The sequence below is a fragment of the Sitophilus oryzae genome, unplaced genomic scaffold (genome assembly GCF_002938485.1).
Source record: "Sitophilus oryzae breed Bouriz unplaced genomic scaffold, Soryzae_2.0 scaffold_1498_pilon_pilon, whole genome shotgun sequence".
Taxonomy (NCBI): Eukaryota; Metazoa; Arthropoda; class Insecta; order Coleoptera; family Curculionidae; genus Sitophilus; species Sitophilus oryzae.
Genome location: NW_022146167.1, coordinates 496,755 through 516,500, shown reverse-complemented (window position 1 = coordinate 516,500; position 19,746 = coordinate 496,755). Strand labels below are relative to the sequence as shown.

The 19,746-nt window shown below is 31.9% G+C and overlaps 2 protein-coding genes across 2 annotated transcripts; one reads left to right on the top strand and one right to left on the bottom strand.

Moving 5' to 3' along the window:
* Nucleotides 1-1,974: 1,974 nt before the first annotated feature.
* LOC115877699 (yemanuclein) lies at nt 1,975-16,136 on the bottom strand. The gene is made up of 10 exons (XM_030893966.1): nt 15,789-16,136; nt 12,291-12,416; nt 9,367-9,657; nt 6,080-6,154; nt 5,887-6,022; nt 5,659-5,820; nt 5,405-5,603; nt 3,939-4,178; nt 3,201-3,284; nt 1,975-3,143 (listed from the first exon to the last, which is right to left on the bottom strand). Exons 1-10 carry the CDS (start codon nt 15,954-15,956, stop codon nt 2,216-2,218), a joined length of 2,409 nt encoding a protein of 802 aa, XP_030749826.1. The 5' UTR covers nt 15,957-16,136; the 3' UTR covers nt 1,975-2,215.
* Nucleotides 16,137-16,771: 635 nt separating this feature from the next.
* LOC115877782 (mitochondrial import inner membrane translocase subunit Tim8) lies at nt 16,772-17,545 on the top strand. The gene is made up of 2 exons (XM_030894097.1): nt 16,772-17,000; nt 17,203-17,545. The coding sequence occupies exons 1-2, from the start codon at nt 16,887-16,889 to the stop codon at nt 17,371-17,373; spliced, it is 285 nt and encodes a 94-aa protein (XP_030749957.1). The 5' UTR covers nt 16,772-16,886; the 3' UTR covers nt 17,374-17,545.
* Nucleotides 17,546-19,746: the final 2,201 nt, after the last annotated feature.

The following is a 19,746-nucleotide window of genomic DNA, read 5'->3' as shown; positions in this document are numbered from 1 at the left end:
TCAGTATCTTGATCAGATATCTCCTTGTCGTTTTGTTTATTAAAATATTCTTAGTTTCTTAAAAAGACTATTTTTAGTTGGAATTAAAAACACTGATAAACGTTTAAAGCTTGATTTTCATGCATCCGTTATACGTTGATACAATGGTCTGACGGTGCTCTGATTGGTCAAAGCGTTTCCGCGCCACTTTTCGTCAGTAAATATTTTACCCAAGCCCGCCAACGGACCCGTTCATACGATAACGGACGTTTTGACACTTTTTTGACAAATTTAATCTAACCTTAATCAAAATATAAGTAGTAAAATAGCAAAATCGTTATGGAAACAAAAATATAAAATGACACCAACGTATATCCGATAAACGGAGGCATGAAAATGCAATAAATTTAAAAACTGCGCACAAAACATCCCCCTTTAGAACTTCGTCTATCATGTTAAGAAATGAAAGTAAATAATAAAGCGCCTCTCGTGTTTGTTCGCACTCAAAAAATTTCAATTAATGCCTGTATATATTTTTAATATATTTTTTTAATTTACATTTTTTTAATTGTAAAGTAATATATTACATTTAAATGGAATATATTACATAACAATCATGTTAATTACAGGATTACAAGCTTGTTTTCTAACATTTTTTAAATAAAACGAATTATAAATTTTCAATATATGTATATTTGTCGTAGGTATGAAAAAAGTAAAATATAAAATGGACAAACGCTTACTTACATTGCAATAAAACTTCCACTTTTAGTTTTGCAATTCAAACACAATATTTCTATTTCACAAATAAAATCCGACAACACTAAAATCACTGAAACTTCCGCGGCTGACAACGAAAACTGAAAAATATAACGGCACTTTTTGTTTTAGACCTGTATATCAACATTACGCTCTATTATTAGGTGTTTGTTGTTGAAATAATATAAATATATATATATATATATATATATATATATATATATATATATATATATATATATATATATATATATATATATATATATATATATATATATATATATATATATATATATATATATATATATATATATATATATATATATCTAATTATAACTTGTAAATTTTAAATTTTAATATTTTAACATGATTTTAACTACTTTTGACAATAACTAATTTTTTGTTACAAGTTATTGTTTGTTTTGTTATATAAAGAAAAAGTTCTAAAGGGGGATGTTTTGTGAAACTGCGTTATTTTCTAACCAATCAAAGTCTTTAAATTCTACCAATAAAATTAATATCGTATCAACGTATCGTCGGACAATGGATGCATGAAAATCAAGCTTAAGAAAAGAACGCGCTTTGTTAATTCATGAGTTATTGTACCATGTCGGCAAGAGATAGTCTTGGGTCGATAATTACATGTCTCATAATGGTGATCTTGTAGGTCGGAGAGAGAAAACTGCGAAGTGCTTCTTACACAGGCACTTATATTTCATGCGCTTGGGAAGATACTTGTTTTTCTTTCTTTGTTCAGCAATATATATCTTATTATACCGAGTGTATTGATTGTACTCACGAAAATCGGCAGCCATAGCCAGACCTTGGCAACCCTGTAATGTCTATTAGTCCAACATCTTGGTCCAACATTGCCTTTTTTTTTGTTTGGTCATTTCCAAAGGTCACTTCTAATGAGAAATGGATCATTTATAGTCCGAACCAATACCAAAGAGGCAAGTCAAGGCTGATTACAAAATAAAATCACAATTAAAATAACTGCTAGCCTCTATTGTTTCAAGGATGGGTTTTGTGACAGGGTTTTGTAATAGAGATTTTAAAAAATAATATTTCTTTGTTGAATTTGCCTGATATTTATGTTTTATACAATTTTTCGAACGTTGATATTCGCATACATTTTCCAAATACAAATATCAAAATATATGCGAATATTCGCGAATGCGAATATCAGATACATCACTAAAGCACCTAGAACTTTGGCATTTCGAAATAAAATCAACTTGTGGACGAGAGTATTTTATTTTACAGCACAAATAAATATTCAGGAATGACCTTAAATTTGCCAATAACAAATTTTGACATCTCATGAAAAAAGTATAATTTAAAAAAAAAACCGGGGGGCAGTAAAAGATTAATATGTACACAATAAATTTTGAATATACACAGTTTTGCATATGCGATATAAAAAGATAATATACATAAAAAGCAAAACGAAAAATAAAGTTTATGAAAAACCAAATCAACTACATTTATTGTAGCCCGATTTTGACGAATGCGGCGGTGGAGATTTCAAATTACCTATCGAACCAATGAACTGCTTTTGGAACTCGTCTTGGTAGCCCAACGATCCGGTAAAGTTGGTTCGCTCTGTGGCGGCCCCGGCGCTCCCTTGACTGGAGCTCGAATTCGAATAGCTCTTGTTCAGCGCGATGACGGACACCGACGACGCTTTTCCCGCCTCTTTTTTCGAAGGCGACGACAGCTTGTGCAACGCTTTCAAACTGTCGATCACCTTCTGCACGTCTTCTATATCGTTCTGAGCGTTCGACGACTGTCCAATATTTATTTCCGCATATTTGCTTTTCAAAGTCTTCTCTAACGCTAACGATTCGGAATGTTCGATCGGAAAATGAAACTTCCCCGCGCTAGTTTCAGAACTCTTCGCTTTGGACGATATTGATTCGGTGAGATCGATTATCTGGCAGTGAGGAGGCTTTGGTATCACAGGTTCTTCCTTACTCTTCGAAGAGTGAATGACGATTACTCCGTTTTCCTTGCACTCTTTCAGTTCGGACCGCTTTTCTATAGGCGCTTTCTCTTTCGTGTTAAGGTTATTATTGCTAAATTTCTCGCTTAAATTTACTGGCGTTATGGTGAGGTTGCTGCCCGCGCTGAAACTGATCACCGAGGAACCGGATGAAGGTATTGGCGGTTTTTGGGGAGGTCGCGAACTGGCCCCCGGATTTGTCGCTTTGGGATTTGGCGTTCTAATGACGTTATTCGCGCAGAATTTCTTCAGAACCGCCATAGATATCCAGCCTTCGGGCCACAGAATCAGGATCTCCTTTTTAAGGTAATCGGCGAGAAGGTTTTCCAGGTCATCTTTCTTCCTTCCTTCGTGCAAGTAACATCGTTTTTTGAAGCTGACAATGTCCCGTATCATTCGTCTGGTGTGTAAAAGATAATTTTACTATAACATAAATTTAAAATGAACCTATACTTACTTTATATCCTCAGTTAATGGAAACCGTCTTCTCGGTGCTTTAAGATTCTTAAGCTCCTCATTGTTAACGGCTTCTTGTGAAAATCTAAAATAAAAATAGTGTAATCTATAGGGATAAGCGATACCGTTATTTTTTGGTACTGTAAATATGAGTTATGTAAAACTTTCATACTGTTCTGTGGCTATAGCTAATGCAGGATATTGTGACTTGTGACAACTCACACTGTTATTTCTAACGAGAACCTCCCAATTAGTGGAATAAATTAGTGGTTTCAATTACACTTTATATTTTTTAGTTTACGATCATTCTTAATGTTTAAAAACACAATTAAAATGAATAGAATATCCTAGCAACAGCTTGGGTTAGTCAGTTGTATCCACAGAGAAAGTCTAATATTTAGCTTATAAAATAAGTTATATAATTAAGAATTAATAACTTTTGATTTCTAACCACAATTTCTCTTGACGGAAGATAATCAAAGAATCAAGACCAAAAATTAATGGAAAAGTTAAAAGATTGATAACTTCTACTAATTGAAAATGTCTACCACTAATTACGAGGTTCTGAATGAAGCTTTGGTCTATCCTATGGTAACTGTAGTAATTTTTAAATGTTCCCTTTAACTATGACGTGGACATCTTATATGATAATTTTAATTTACAGATATTTATAGACGATTAATATGCATAGAAAGTATAAAATATGCTAATGCTACTTTAATATGTCATTAAAACTTACTTCTTTTGTAGTACCCTTTGACATTCCTTCTCATAAACAGTTATTAGCGAGGGCATCAGTTGGTCCACTTGCGTTTTCAACTTTTCTATAGTCTTCCGCAGTTTTCTCTGTTCATCTTCCAGGACGAGATTTTTGGCACGTTTGACGAGGGTTTCCTTTCGACACCTCACGAAATAGGCTAAATGTTCGTAAACTTTCACTCTAGACGATCTTCCAAGAATTTTGCACTTACATTCTAAACTGTAACAATAATACCAATTGAAACAAATCCAGTTTTATGTAACATAGAGGTAATTTGGTTTTTCACAGTTATGCTTGATTTTCATACGTCCGTTATCCGTTGATACAATGGTCCGACGGTGCTCTGATTGACCATGGCGTTCTCGCGCCACTTTTCATCCGTAAATTTTTGACTCCAGCCCGTCAACCGAGAAAGATCGTACGATAAAGCACGTTTTGACACTTTTTTGACAAATTTAATCTAATCTTAATAAAAATATAAGAGTACAAGAGCTAGCACCGTCGGGAAAACGAGAATTTTAAGAAAGCTGGTTCTATAATATATCTTGCTATACTCTCCTGATCAAAGTGCGGGCCGTCGGTAGATTATTATGCGCGTTCACTACTGCGCATCACATCTGTACAGGGTATCCCATTTTCGTGTGTTTTATGGGATTTCCCGTTTATGAGTAGAGATACAATGATGCGATTTTTACATTACTTTCTTATGAAACTAAAATATGCTACACATAGGTTTATTTTCCTAGCCTCCTTAGTTCCTGAAATACAGAGCGAATTTATGATGCGCAGTAGTGAACTGTTGTTGAATACAGATATGATGCGCAGTAGTGAACGCAATGTCTACCGGCAGCCACATCGACCGCCCGCACTCTGTTCAGAAGAGCATAGCAAAAGACATATTAAAGAACAAGCTTTCTTAAAATTATCTCTCGTAAACATTGCTAGCCCTTAGACTATAAGTAAAACAGCGAAATCGTTATGGAAAGGAAAATATAAAATGACACCAATCACAAGCAAATCGTATATCCTATGAACGGGGACATGAAAATGCAATAAATTTAAAAACTGTAATTTTCTAACCAATCAAAGTCTTTAAATTCAACCAATAAAATTAATATTATATCAGCGTATCGTCGGACAATGGATGCATGAAAATCAAGCTTTAATAACCAAATTTTAGCGAGTTAACATAAAGCCTACCAGAAAAAATGTTGCACTAACTTAAGTTTTTAGTAACTATTTTAAAATTTGCGATATTTTTTCATATTTGCGAGTGCACCAACGCAACTTTTTAAAAATCAAAAATTAATTTTGTCACATTTTTTGAAAAATTTTGAATATTGTCAAAAAATCATAACTGCAGGGAAAATACAACGCTTATTATTTATTTATTTATATTCATATATTTTCTTGCTGAAAAGTAAAATAAAAATAAAAAAACTTACTTTAAAAACATGTTGTTGACTTCAGGAGTGAAAAATTTCACTCTTCCTCCATCTTTATAGTTGTAGTTCCTTGCTGTTTTCTTTATGTTTTCTATGAGCTGTACTATATCAGCAGGCAGGTTTTCTGGTAACTTTATTGGCTCTGTCCTGGCAAAATCAGCTTCAGTTTCCGACGTATACTGGGCGATTCTATCATCGACTAGAATAAAAATTTGTTTATACAAAGCACGCAACTAATTTTTTCGACGACTTACTGGTTTTAATAGGATGATTTTCTTCGGGCTTGGTTATTTGGGGAGACTTCGCTACTTTGGACAGCTGTTCGGCCCTGTTGATAACTGATTCGATAGCATCTGCTACACTGCTTAATCTCATTGGCTTCTTATTTTCTTTAGATGAGTCTTTATCTACGTTATCTGGAAATAAAAACAAGATGTTTTGAGGATAAAAATATATTTGTTATAACTGTTATTTTAGCATACCAGAATTTAATTCTGCTGGTTTCTCTGCGGATTGTTCAATCAGTCGCTGTTTCTTAACCTGAATCTTCTCCGTGCTGAACATCTTTTTCTTAATGGCTTGATGCATACTAATATTTGGCTTGTCTCCATTTTTCTTCTAAATTAATAATATAAAAAAACAAATCATACTTTTAAGTATTACTTTTAATCTCACTTTATCTCCTTGGCTCTCCGAACTTCCGTGACTTTCTACTCCGTCGTCCTCCTCGTCTGTACTGTCCAGTGGCCTCTAAAAATAATAAAACATTCATTAGATGACAGTGGTAAAAAGCCTGACGCATCAAAATAATAGTGAAAAATATGCATTTTCATAATTTAATAATAAAAGCATTCTGAAAAGAAAACTAGACTGGACCAACAAAGGATTAAAAATAGATGGAGAATATTTTAACCATCGAGGATTCGCTGATGACATAGTCTTAATTGCCAATATTCCTACTAAGAATACAAATGAACTACAAAGAATACTAAGAACTACAAATACAAATTAACGAATTAAATACAGCCAGCAATAAAGTAGGTCTCAAAATGAATTTAGCGAAAACTAAAGTAATATACAGGGTGGGTCAAATTGGACGCTTTTAAAGGGTAACACCCTTTGATATAGGAGATAGACGAAAACTAATATCGGTGTCCGGAGCTCAATTTTTGTCAAAAACATGATGGTGGAAACCGCATATCGATATCTGTTACCGTTTCTGAGTTACGGGGTGTTTTTCAAAAATGTGCATTTCGATAAATCACTGTAACTTTTTTGCTATGGAAAATTTTGTATTTTTATGAAAACATTTCCAAAGCACCTTTTTACGTAAAATTTAATGCTTTAAATATAATTTTTTAAAATTAATAATTTAAGAATTATCAACAGAAAACTGGATTTTTAACATAGATTTTTAATATTGGACAACCTGTATATTTTTGATTTATTGAAATTAATTTAAATTACCTTTCCAAAAATATAGCACACTTGATATTTTGCTCCATTCTTCTTCGAGATATAGAGTTTATAAAAATTCGCCCACTTTAAATAAGTAGGCTTTGAACGGCGCCGAATCTAATGCAAAAAAATTCTAGCCTGTGAGCATCAATTAACACAAAAATAATATTTGCAATGATAGGTGCAGAATTTTATAAAAATTTAAACTATATTTAACCAACGTCAACACATTTAAACTATATCTAACAATAAAAATAAATAGCAAACTAAGACATGACATTTTGCTACAGGTGTTCGACATATCGACCGTCTTCTGTTATGGACAGACGTGGCCGTTTTTGAACATTTCTCGCGGAATTCATTAACTCAGTAGGGATGAAAGATACCCTGTCATATATTCATAACTGCTAAGTATTTCTAAATCTTGTCTAGATTATACGGGCAATTTAAAAATAAGAACCTTTATTTTTTCGCAAAGATATCCATAGGATTAGATCCATAATTAATTATTCTTGAAATTGGCTGCAAAATTTGTGCCTCGTCTTGCTGAGAAAATATGTCTTCGAGTTCCATTAGGGGCATATCATCAATAAGGTGTCCAAAGTCTACTAGTTAAAAGTGGCTAACTTTTAAAAATTCTGTTTTTCGAAGGAGATTTTAAGAAGATATCAAGTGTGTTATATTTTTCGAAAGGTAATTTTAAGTTCTTTTCAGTTAATGAAAAATATGCAGGGTGTCTCAAATAAAATATCAATTTTTCTTTTGATAACTCTAAATTATAAATTATTAATTTTGAAAAAATTATACTTAAACCATTAAATTCTACGTAAAAAGGTGCTTCGGAAAAATTTTCCATAGCAAAAAAGTTACAGCGACTTGTTAAAAATGCACATTTTTGAAAAACACCCCGTAACTCCGAAACGGTAACAGATATCGATGTGCGGTTTTCACCATCATGTTTTTGTGAGTATGAAGTACTTATGGAAGAAACTCAACTATAATCAAATCTAGATCGCCACTTTATCTAACCCAGGTAATAGATGTCATCCATAGAATCAAATCCCTTAAGTGGCAATGGGCCCCTGCCCACCTGGTAAGAAGGACGGCCAACAGATGAACCACAACAACTACAGCATGGTACCCACGCATGGTACCCAAGAGGCCTAGAGGAAGACCAAGCCTGAGATGTAACCATGATATTAGGAAATTAGCAAGGATAACTTGGGTCTGCATAGCCAACAGGAGACAACAATGGGCCCAACTACAAAGAGAGTATCTAAATATGTGAGGGGGGAGGCTACACCATAATTGGAAATGGTTAAATAAGCTGAGAATGATGATTAATAATAAAAGGAAAATTCGATAATTCCATTAAATACTATTTAATGAGAATCTTAGTAGAAAATTGATTTATTTCTTTATTATTGGTTTTCTTAATGATTTTAATTCGGCATAATTCATTTCCCGCAAATAAATAGGAAAATTTCTGCTTAAATAAAAATCGGTTTATCTTAATTTAAATTGAAGGCAATTACACAAAGTAATAGGGTCATATCCTGGGGTTTAAATTAGCTTGAATAGGTTTTTTTTTCAAGATTTCTTCATTACTTACGAGAATATTTTACTCTGAAACCTTTTTTCCTATATAATTAACTCTTAACAAGATTTGGTATTTCAGGTAGGTAGTCTTTTTTTTCAAACATTTTCGACTTTAGCTGAGATTTGCGATTTGGTTGCGATTTGCCGTTTTGATTGTGATTTTGGAAACTGGTACCGTGATTTCAATCTGCGAGTTTGAATTTTTAGAAGTTGCGATTTGCGATATTGTTGCGAATGTAATTTTGTGGTCTATTCAAACATTTTATGGTAAACTGCGATTGAATTTTCTCTATGATATTATTTGTTTATAGAGAAGGTATTTTCTGATAAAAAAATGAGATTTGGTATGTTAGTATATGACAGGATTGATTGACGTATTCAGTTGTTTTTAGTCACTTTCTTTTTCACCGGAAATGACTACAACTTTTGATTTTTAAATGACACCCTCGGTATTTTTTCTATTCGATAAAAAAATAAGACTGAATAGAATGGCATATCATATGGCAACTTTTGACATTTTCGCAATTTCTTTTTGCGAAAAAATTTCATTTTAAAAAAATCGTATTTTAAATTTCAATCTAGAATGTCATTTGTGTCACGTCATGGCTGTGTTAAAAACACTAATTTTAATCAAGATGCCTTGGAAAAATAGATTCGATCGTCTATTGTTTTTCGCGTCTTGCCCTGCCCAGTTAAAAGATGCCCAACCCGTATTTTTTAATAATATCTCAATTTTTTCAAATGGAACAAGGGTGGCTCATTGACATATCTAGAAAAAAGCATTTTTTTATTGGTTTTTATGATAATTTGGTTTGGAAAATATTAAAATCGCAATCGTAGGTAACAGTCGCTGCGATTTAAAAATCGCAATCACAGTTTTGCTCATCTCTACCCGGTATACAAACCTTTCGTTTCTGTTTGTCCTCCTGCTTCTCGTCCTCCTCGCTACCGCTATCCTCCGAACTGCTAGAGGAAGACACCTCCGACGTGGCCTCGTCATCAGTCTTGAACTCGAGGGCCCCGCTGTTGATGTAGAAGCCGCCTCGCAGCGTTGTGACATTGGGCGGTATGATTTCATCATAGCCGTCGGTGTTATCGATGAAGGAATCCGACTCGTCGTAGCCGGCCCCGATGTCCACGTAGTCATCCTTGCGACCTCTGCGTCGCTTTTTTACGCCCCCGGTCACGCTGGAGCCCTAAAATTTATGTTACATTAGTACTAGATTGTGGTGGTCGTGGGTTAGAAGCAAATGTGTTAAGTCATCTGATCCTAGAGTACCGATATATTCGTTTTTATAATTTTCGGAGCCGGAGTTGTTTTTCGGAACTGAGAATATCGATCAGTACCACGCCTTTAAGGAACCGGGATTTCCCGGTTTCCCCGGTTTTTTCGGTACTATTTACTATCTAATTTTTGTTCAATGATATATAGTTCGTCAATCAGCAAGGCATGGATTTCAAAAGTAAAAGAGATAAAACAATATATTGAATTATTAAGTCATGAGAAAATTAACACAAAAATGAATACAAGCGACGTAAAAAACATTTTACTCAAAGGTAGATAAAATTCACATCAAACAACATATATACCATAACTTAACTAAATTTGAAAAAATGGGTCAAGTGCGAGTCGGACTCGCGCACGAAGAGTTCCGTACCATTCATTATCTATACAACATTAGACACTATATTATTATAAACTTTCTTTCCGATTTAGCTGAAATTTTGATTGCAATTTAATTTAAATTTAAAAAAAAATTAAGAAATACATAACTACAAATTGTATTAATCAATAATAAATATGTAAAAAGTAAAAATAAATATGTAAAAATATGTAAAAATTAGAAAAAAAACGGTTAAAAAAAAGTCGCCTTGACTAGGATTCGAACCTGCCTTACTACGGCTCCATCGTCATAGCAGCGTAAAGTCCTAACGCTTTAACCACGCGGCCACCGAGGACTTGAAAGATTCTATCTAAAATTCTTACTTAAAAGATAATGTTTAGTGAATAGTTTTTATTTATAAACATTTATTTAATTCTGTTTTTAGTATTAATTTGTTCTTATAGCGGCAACATACATACATTATCTGTATAAATTTCAACTATCTAGCTATAACGGTTTATATTTTTACCCTTTAGGTACGGAAAAAAAACGACATTTTTGAATTTTACAGTTTGACAACACGTAGGTAAGGGCATTTATAGGTATATACAGGACCACTTCCAAGTAAGTTAAAATATAACATTAGTAACGCTTGATTTTCATGCATCCGTTGTCCGACGATACGATGATGCGATATTAATTTTATTGGTAGAATTAAGTTGAATTTAAAGGCATTGATTAACCGTTTCTAACCAATCGAAGTGTTTAAATTCAACCAATAAAATTAATATCGTATCAACGTGTCGTCGAATAACGGATGCATGAAAATTCAGCTTAAGACGATGCTTCATATTAGTTTATAAAAAAGCGTTTATATAAACAAATATGACTAAAAAATTATAGAATTTGAGTTACAAGTCAGAAAGAAATCCCTTTTGAGGGTGAAATGGTGCGCCACTGGCTCCAATTATTAATGATTTGGCGCCTTTCAACAGGCGTTTGAACTTGCAGGAAAAGTTACCTCTGAACAAGTGCTTGAACATTTACCTTTGACAAAAAAACAAAATGACAAAAAAAAAATTTCCAAACCTCGCAACTACAAAAATATTTCTTGTCACATTAAGAGTTAAAATCTAGGTATGGCGATAATAATTTAGTTGGAAAAAATGCGAAATGTTATGTTATGTCATATACCGGGTGCGTCTGAAAAGTGGCTCACCCCTATAACTTTTTTATTTTTTTAGATAAAAAAAAACGAGATTTGTTTTTTTAATTCATTTAATAGAAAATGACATTCTGAGTAGAATGACATAGCATATGTCAACTTTTGACATTTTTAATTAAAAAAATAGCATTTTAAATTTTAATTTAGAGTGCCATGGACATAAATGTAACGACAATTTGACTCGAAATATGAAATGTGTGGTACCAAATTATTAGGTAGTAAAAAAAAATATTTTTCCAAATATGCTAAATGCTAATGGGCCACCCTCGTTCCATTTAAAGAAACTGAGATATGATTAAAAATGCGATTTGGGCATCTTTTAACCGACTAGGATAAGACACCAAAAACATTAGACGATCAAATCTATTTTTCCAAGGCTCCTTGATTAAAAATTAGTGTTTCTAACACATTCCAGATTGAAATTTAAAATACAATGTTTTTTAACCGAGATTGTCATTCTGTTCAGAGTGTCATTTTCTATAGAATAAAGTAAAAAAAATACGGAGGGTGCTATTTAAAAATCAAAAGTTGTAGTCATTTCCGGTGAAACAGGAAGTGACCGAAAACAATTGAATACATCAATCAATCCTAATTTATGTCATGTACTAACATACCAAATCTCGTTTATTTATCTGAAAAAATAAAAAAAAGTTATAGAAGTGAGCCATTTTTGAGACGCACCCGGTATAATATTTTACATAGCTTCATAAAGTTTAAAATCATTAACGTTTGGGTTTACTTTTTATTGGTTATAGAAGTGAATCGTGTCCAATTAATTTATTTTGACTCAAAAATACGTAGTAGTTCTATCACAGGTTCAATGTCCATGAAATATGAGGACGCTCTGTATATTATCACGTATGAAAGAAGATTAACATCAAATGTATTTTCAAAATAACTTGTTTATTGTAAATATAATGTATCTTATTAAATTATTCATATACTAAATATCAACGTCACAATTAATTTAATTTTTAATTTAAATTAAAATTCTACTTACATATTTTGCTTCCATCTCAAGCGCGATCCTACGGACATCATCATCGTTCTCATTATCGAAGGGATCCGCTCCAGCTCCTCCATTCAAGCTTGATGACGGTTCTTTTAAACCCTGTTTTATTTTTTTCTGTAAAAAAACAAAACAATAATAATCACACAATAACAAAATGCTATTTCAAAATTAATCAGGCGACTTATTTATTTATTTATAGCACTGCAAGAATATTTTTAGATATAGACATTTTCATTTCGAGTTTCGACCTCTCCGTCCTCTCCTAATACTTTTGAATTTAATCCCGCCAAGAATGACATCATCACCGCCCGCCCTACTTTAGAAACACCACGTGTATCTTCTATTCTTTTCTTGCGTTATTGTTATGTGTCATTTTCCGTCTTTGTCCGAAACTGTCCTATGGGATGGGGAAAGCGACGTTGCCGGAATGCATATGCATAATTCTTTGGTAGGTGTACAATAGAGATCGATGGTTTTTCTGTCTTACAAATTAGGATAATAGTAGTATTGCAAGTTGTAAATGTTACATATTATTAAATTTACTTTTTAGTAACTAGATTTCCCCCGTGTATTAAATAATCTGTTTTTCGCTTATGTAATCTTTATAAAAACAACAGTATAGATTACAAATTATCACTACATATTCCCACAGAATATCTTTATATTGTGATATTTCAAAAACCATGATATTTTATATTAATTCTATAAATTATATAGATAATACCTTATGATCGAAAAAGAAAACGGTGACACGACACACGACGAATAACAATCGATGATAATTTTGGCGATGTCAGTCTCTAGGCGCCATTTACTATGAATTGGCATAAACATTAGCGTAACTAGCAATATATCCTGGGGGGGGGCCTGGGGGGGGGCTGTGGTTGAGCCCAGAGGGGACCTAGGGCTTTTGTTTTTTAAAAATGAAAAATAATTTAAAACAACACATTTTTTGAATAAAACGTTTTCATGAATTTCTCTATCAACAAACTTCATAAACTTGGTTATCAAACCGCGTTCCCGTAGATTACTTAAATACCTACAAATTTTCTAAAAAAATAAAAATTAACACATTTTTTTTTTGAACACAACCTGTGACACAACAAAATAATATTAACTAAACAAAACTAGAAAACGCCATTTTTACTGCATCACAAGCAAATAAAAATTAATACGTAGCCAAGAGTCATAATTCAGGATTTCTCTGGGGGGTTTCCAGCAGTACCTGGGAGGGGGGGGGGGCACTCCCGGACCCCCTGTAGTTACGCCAATGGGCATAAAACTTGTTAAAAATTATCACTAATTATAAACAGATTAGAAAAGGATAAAACGTTTTCAGACGGAGAAATAAGAAATGAACAGTTTTTGTATTTAGAATATTTCAAGATTTTTAAGGTTTCACAGATATTCGTGGTTTTATATGTATTTCATATGGCATTTTCTACAGTAAATTTTTATCAAAGCCGCCCATTTTTCTGTAATATTTTACCGTTGAAAGAGCCACATGAAATACCGCGAGTCTTTGCGAAAAATCTTGAAATACTCTAAATACAAAAAATGTTCACTTTTTTAATTCAACATTATTAAAAAAAATAACCTACAGGGTGCTCCATTAAAAAAAAAATGAAGAAAAACTATTTTATATTTTAGAAAGTTTGGCGTAGAATTTTGAACACCCTGTAGATTAAGATTACGACATTTACAGCAAAATAAGTACAGACCGTTTAAAGTAAATACCTAATATAGTCTTGATTTCAGGACAGTTCTTGTATTTTTAATAATTTCTTAAGAAAGGCTGAAAAATATATATATTTTTATTTTTATTAATATCTCTGAAACTACCAAATATATTTACTCATATCTTACTCATATCTTAGTATTATGTAAAGTGATCTGAAAGTAAGCCTAAACTGCAATAATATACAGTGTGTTTCATTTAAAAAAAATTATCCCGACCCACTCACACTTTTTTGAGACACCCTGTGGAAGTTTGAAATATTTTCTTGAATTCCCAAATTTTTAATTCTGGGAGCTACAGATGCCCGACGCACTATTGCCGGACCTTCTATAAACGAATCAGTTGAACAAATGTGCCAATATCCAGCACATTTATTTAAAAAAAATACAGCGATTTTAAAAAGTAGTATAAATTGTACTTTTCGTAACGTCTGGCAACGTTGCATTATTCTCGAGCGCGAGGAACCCAGCATCGCTCCGCTTTTTACCTCTTCCAATTCTCTGCTCTCCTGATAAAAACGCGCCATTTCGTTTAGATAACAATGTGGGATATTTGCACTAAAATAAATTAAATTAAAGAAAAAACCTATGTGAAAACATTAATATTAAATATTTTGCATTTATTATAAAAAATATCCAGCTTTTCATTGGAAAAGTTAATTTTCACGAGCGGTTTACAGTTCTTCTATGGGATTTCCTTTCCACACCTTCGCGTTTGTCCCGCTAATACCCCGCGAATAGTATCACAAAAATATCGCATAACCGGAAAGACTTATCAATTTTATAATTAGTTTAATACAAACTTGTTTTTCTATTCATCGAAATAACGAAATATTTTAATATATAATAATTCGATCGATCTTCTAATCTTGAAATACTTTTTATGAAAAAAAATGTTCTGGCTTCCTTGCCTTGTATAAATTAATTTCTCCTTTTATGCTGATCGAATTTCAGTTAAAATATGTTTAAGTAAACCACACAGACAACCAATTCTAACATATCTATCTAACTTTCTCCCCTTAATATGAATGCTACTTTTCAGTTAAAAAATCTTGTTATTTAACTTTATCCTTTTCTCTCAAAATGCTATGAACAACATATCTGACAACACCGGTAGAGTAGCCGAATGACAACAGGGTATTTAAAAAAATAGATATAAAATTGCTCGTGGCAGTAATGTTAAAATTTATTATTTCTGTAATAATAAAGCTGCTAAAAATAATATGCTCTTCAGTTGTGTGCACTGACCTACGTGACCAGCGAAAGGCTGCATATGGCCTTCCTGACGTCAGTAAAGGGAGTAGCTATTTAACTATTCCTGGTGCGATTCGAAATGGGTAAAAGGACATAACCACAATCGATTTTTACCAAAGGAGCCCTTGCTCGTGGTATCGAAGTGAGTTTTACATTTCCGCAGAAGTTTTGGAAGTCGTGCGGCAACGTCCGCTGTTAGATTTTTGTGCGTCCGTTTTGCGATAGCTTTCGTTGATGAAAACCGATTTTTTTTTATTAAATAAGGTTCAAATATGGCGTCTTGAATGAAAATCGTAATTAAAACACGTATCGAGGTTTACTTTTCGAGAATATCCTTAAAATGATGTCCGACCAACGGACCGCAAAGACACCTCGTCTTTCGCACCAACTTATACTATATTTGATTTTCCAATGGAAATAAGCAGTGACAGCGCCCTATTTTCTTTGTGGTGGGTCCCACACATATTTCGTGACCATTTTCTGTCACAAGTTTACCTTTGCTGCTGCTAGCTCGTCCTTATAGTTGTATTCTGGACACTTGTCTTCGTTTGATTCGGGTAACGTTACACATATTCTCACAGACTTGCACTGTTTCTTCGCTGCCTTATCATTCACTTTTTGCGGTTCTAGTGTCGTTAAAATTGCACGTTTAATGTCTGACATATTTCATTACACAAAATTATTAAAATAACAGGGTCCGGCTTCTCTCCAACATGTTTAAAATGCACTACCCGCACCTCATACTTCTAAACAAGCAGATTCAAGTAAATTCGCGGCATTTGCGCAACTTTTAGCGCATTGCATGGTATTTGAATCTTTCTCATGACAGGAATGCGACCTACTTTCATTTCTAAAGATCAGTAAGCTATTTGCTACAAGGGGGCACCCTAAGTAGTCAATTTATACATTTAAATTTTCAAAACAAATTATTTAGCATTACTAACAAATAAACTGAAGACACTGAGACAAACAATTATTTTCTGTTTAATAAATTAGTTGGAATATTATTCAAGTATTCTTAAAAAGACTACCTTTAAATACTACTTAAAATTAAACCTATCTCAAAGAAATTTAAATAAAAATTGATCAGCGCCACCTATGTCCGAAACTCTACAATTAAACATTTTAAATAAATTGAGGAAAATTGGAATGTAATTATTAATGCAATTAGGTATTTCATTAATTAATTTAATGTAATTCTAGGCAGTTGTACATTATAACATCAGGAAAGTTATTTTAAATAATTATACATTTTTGAAATTAAATTAGTATGATGAAAAAATGTTTTTTTGTAAAACTTATCTCTTTATAAAGTAACTTGTATTTTTTAGTGCTATAAAAATCAGATATAAATATACCAAATCACAAATCAGAAACTACACACGCATTTTTGTCCAGAAAATTAAGAAAAATAATTTGTAAAAATAACTTAATAAAGTAATCTTTAATTGTAAACGCACCTTAACGTCAACGTCTATCAATGTCAACTGTCAACATGATGTCAAATGTCAACTGGCAATTGTCAAGAAAATAAAAAATTTTGGCTGCAAATTATATCTTGAAATTTTTTATTTTTACCATAAATATTTCACTATGAGTACAGATTTTGATAGTTCATCTTTTTCCGGACTTGAAGCAAAAGGAGGCGATAAAGATTTACAGGAATTTCTTATGGCTGAAAAACAAAAAGCACAGTTTAATGCCCAGGTAAGGTTATGTCACATTGACTTAAAATTTATTTTTATGAAAAACTGAAAATGGTATGGTTTTTGGAGTTTTTTGAATAAATATTTTCTGAAACTTTAATATTTTAATACCTAATTGTACATTCTGGAATATAGCTTCAAAATTATCTAAATAATCATATTTATATGGTTATTGCATGACTGTAATTTTATGTTTTTTTCAGATACACGAATTCAATGATTTTTGTTGGGAAAAGTGCGTAGACAAACCATCAAACAAGTTGGACAGCAAAACAGAAACTTGTTTGTCGAACTGTGTAGATCGCTTTATAGATGTTTCATTACTTATAACAAATCGATTTGCACAATTATTACAAAAAAGTGGAGGAATGTAAATATCGTGTAGATAAGGTGTATGTTGTGCGTCTGTAGAGCTATTTCTCCCTGTTTCAATAAACAAAAATGTGAGTTGTTTTTACTAGACATTTTTATTCTTATTTATGGGATTTAGATTATATTTTGTACTTGTATATAATTCTTACATAAATATAGTGTTTAAAACATAAACAATGTACTTGTTAATACCACAGAAACACCCATTGTTATTTGAATATATAACTAACGGTAATTAATTAAGAAATATGTTAATTTTGTTTGTTTTTTAAATTTTTTCTCAATACCTTCTGAAATAAAGCCCTCTTTGATAAAGTGTAAAAATATAAATATAATCATACAGATATCTGTATATGGAATATCAGAGTTTTAGAGACTCATATGCAGATGGCACCGGCAGAGTCTGGTAGATAACTGTATAATTTCTTCTAATAAAAGGCTCCATAGATGTCGGTGGTAATCAATACAATATATAGTTTAGCTTCTTCGCAACAGATGTCCCGAAATGTGTATGCTACAGTAGTTAACTGTATAATTTAGTTTAGGTATATTATTCATAGATGTCGGCAAAAACGCATAATTTTAAAAACTCGTTTATAGATAGCGCCAGCAGTTTTTACTATAATAGTTAACTGTATAGTTCCTTTTAAGAAAACGCTCAATAGATGTCGCGACATACCAATATTATAATTAATTTAACTACTTTGTAACCGATGTCACTAGAGAGCTGGACGCTACAACAGTTAACTGTATAATTTAGTTTAAGAATGTTTCTCATAGAGGTCGGTAAGAGAGTTAATATATTTAATTATGTTTTTATGCACTAGATGTCACCAAGTGTTATATTAATTTGAATTAGTATATAATTAACTGGTTCTTTCATATCAATTAAATCAATCTATTAACTAATTTAAATCTCTAATTCTATTAGTAAACAATCAATTGATCTGTTCATAAGACAATATTTTTTAGAAGCCTTTTAGCAATTATATATATTTCTACTTGGTTTTTTAGAATTAGAGATACATCATAAATTATGTTAAGCAAAACTTAAGTAAAACAACAGATCCTTCACATTAGTTGCTTTATTTGTTTCATTATACCACAGTTATACTGAGACTTTCGTTATACTGAGATTCTTTTTCGTTAGTATGGAATTCTTTTTTATTAACAAATATATTTATTTTTGTTTTCTCTATATTATTATTTTATTGATTAACATTGAAAGCAATTTTTAGATTGTAGAATATTTTATATGTCATATAAAGACTGATAAAAATTTAACATATTGGAATGTTTTATTTGCAGTTTCCAGCTGAAACAATTTCGAGTGTTTTCCAAAAACTGTCAAATATTTTGAAGTAATTCAAATTATGTGTCTTTTCAAATTATTCCTTTTTTATTTTTTCTATTCTTTTATCAATTTTTGGAATTTGGAATGTTTTATTTGTAGCTAAAATAATTTCGAGTGTTTCCCCAATAGAACGTTTTAAAGTACCTAATTCAAATTTTGTTTAATGTCAAATAAAGATTCCTTTATAGAAATTATTTCTTTCTTTCTACTTTTAATAAATTATGCTATAATTGTTTTGAGACAATTTAATATATTGTTTTCTCATAATTTTTTTATACAGGGTGAGTTTCCTACGATGTTCTCTATGGGTATCTCGGAAACTACTGGAGATAGAGAGTCGGTTAAATGGGGAAAGAGTTGCAGTTTTGTGGGGTCATAAATATGCGCCTTTCAGATTTTTGAAAAAGTTCATGGCTTACTAGATATTTCGAAAAAAAACAAATTTTGGCTATTTTAAAAATTGTCCCTAATTCCATTATAATCTATTTTAGACAAAAAGTTTTCAGATAAAAGTTGTAGATAATCACATCCCTAATGAGATCGTGTTCTCCGACTTTTTCTAAAGCCTGTCATTTTTGACATATGACACAAACATATGTTTTTTTAAATGGAAACCATAGTTGGCCATGACTTCATAAAAAGCGCCATTTTTTAAGCTTTTCAGCGATATAAGCTATAATATGTTTCTTTCGCAAAATTACTGAGTTATAGCCAATTCTTATCTTTCTTGACTAATTTCACTTAGTTAGCCATGGAAACAAGTTCAATCGTTGTTGCTCTCAGAAATATGAAATTGTCACATCCAATTTTTTAGAGAACGGTTTTCAAGACATGTTAGAAAAGTTAAATTTTGATACTAGCGCATTAATAGAGTGGTTCAAACTTGACAAATTATGACACACTAACCCCCCCCACAATGAAAGAAATGTTAAAAATTATTTATATCATAATTATGTAGACTCAGGGATAGAAAGAGGTGGACCAATTGCATGGGTCTCCTCGGTCACTTGACCTATCCATT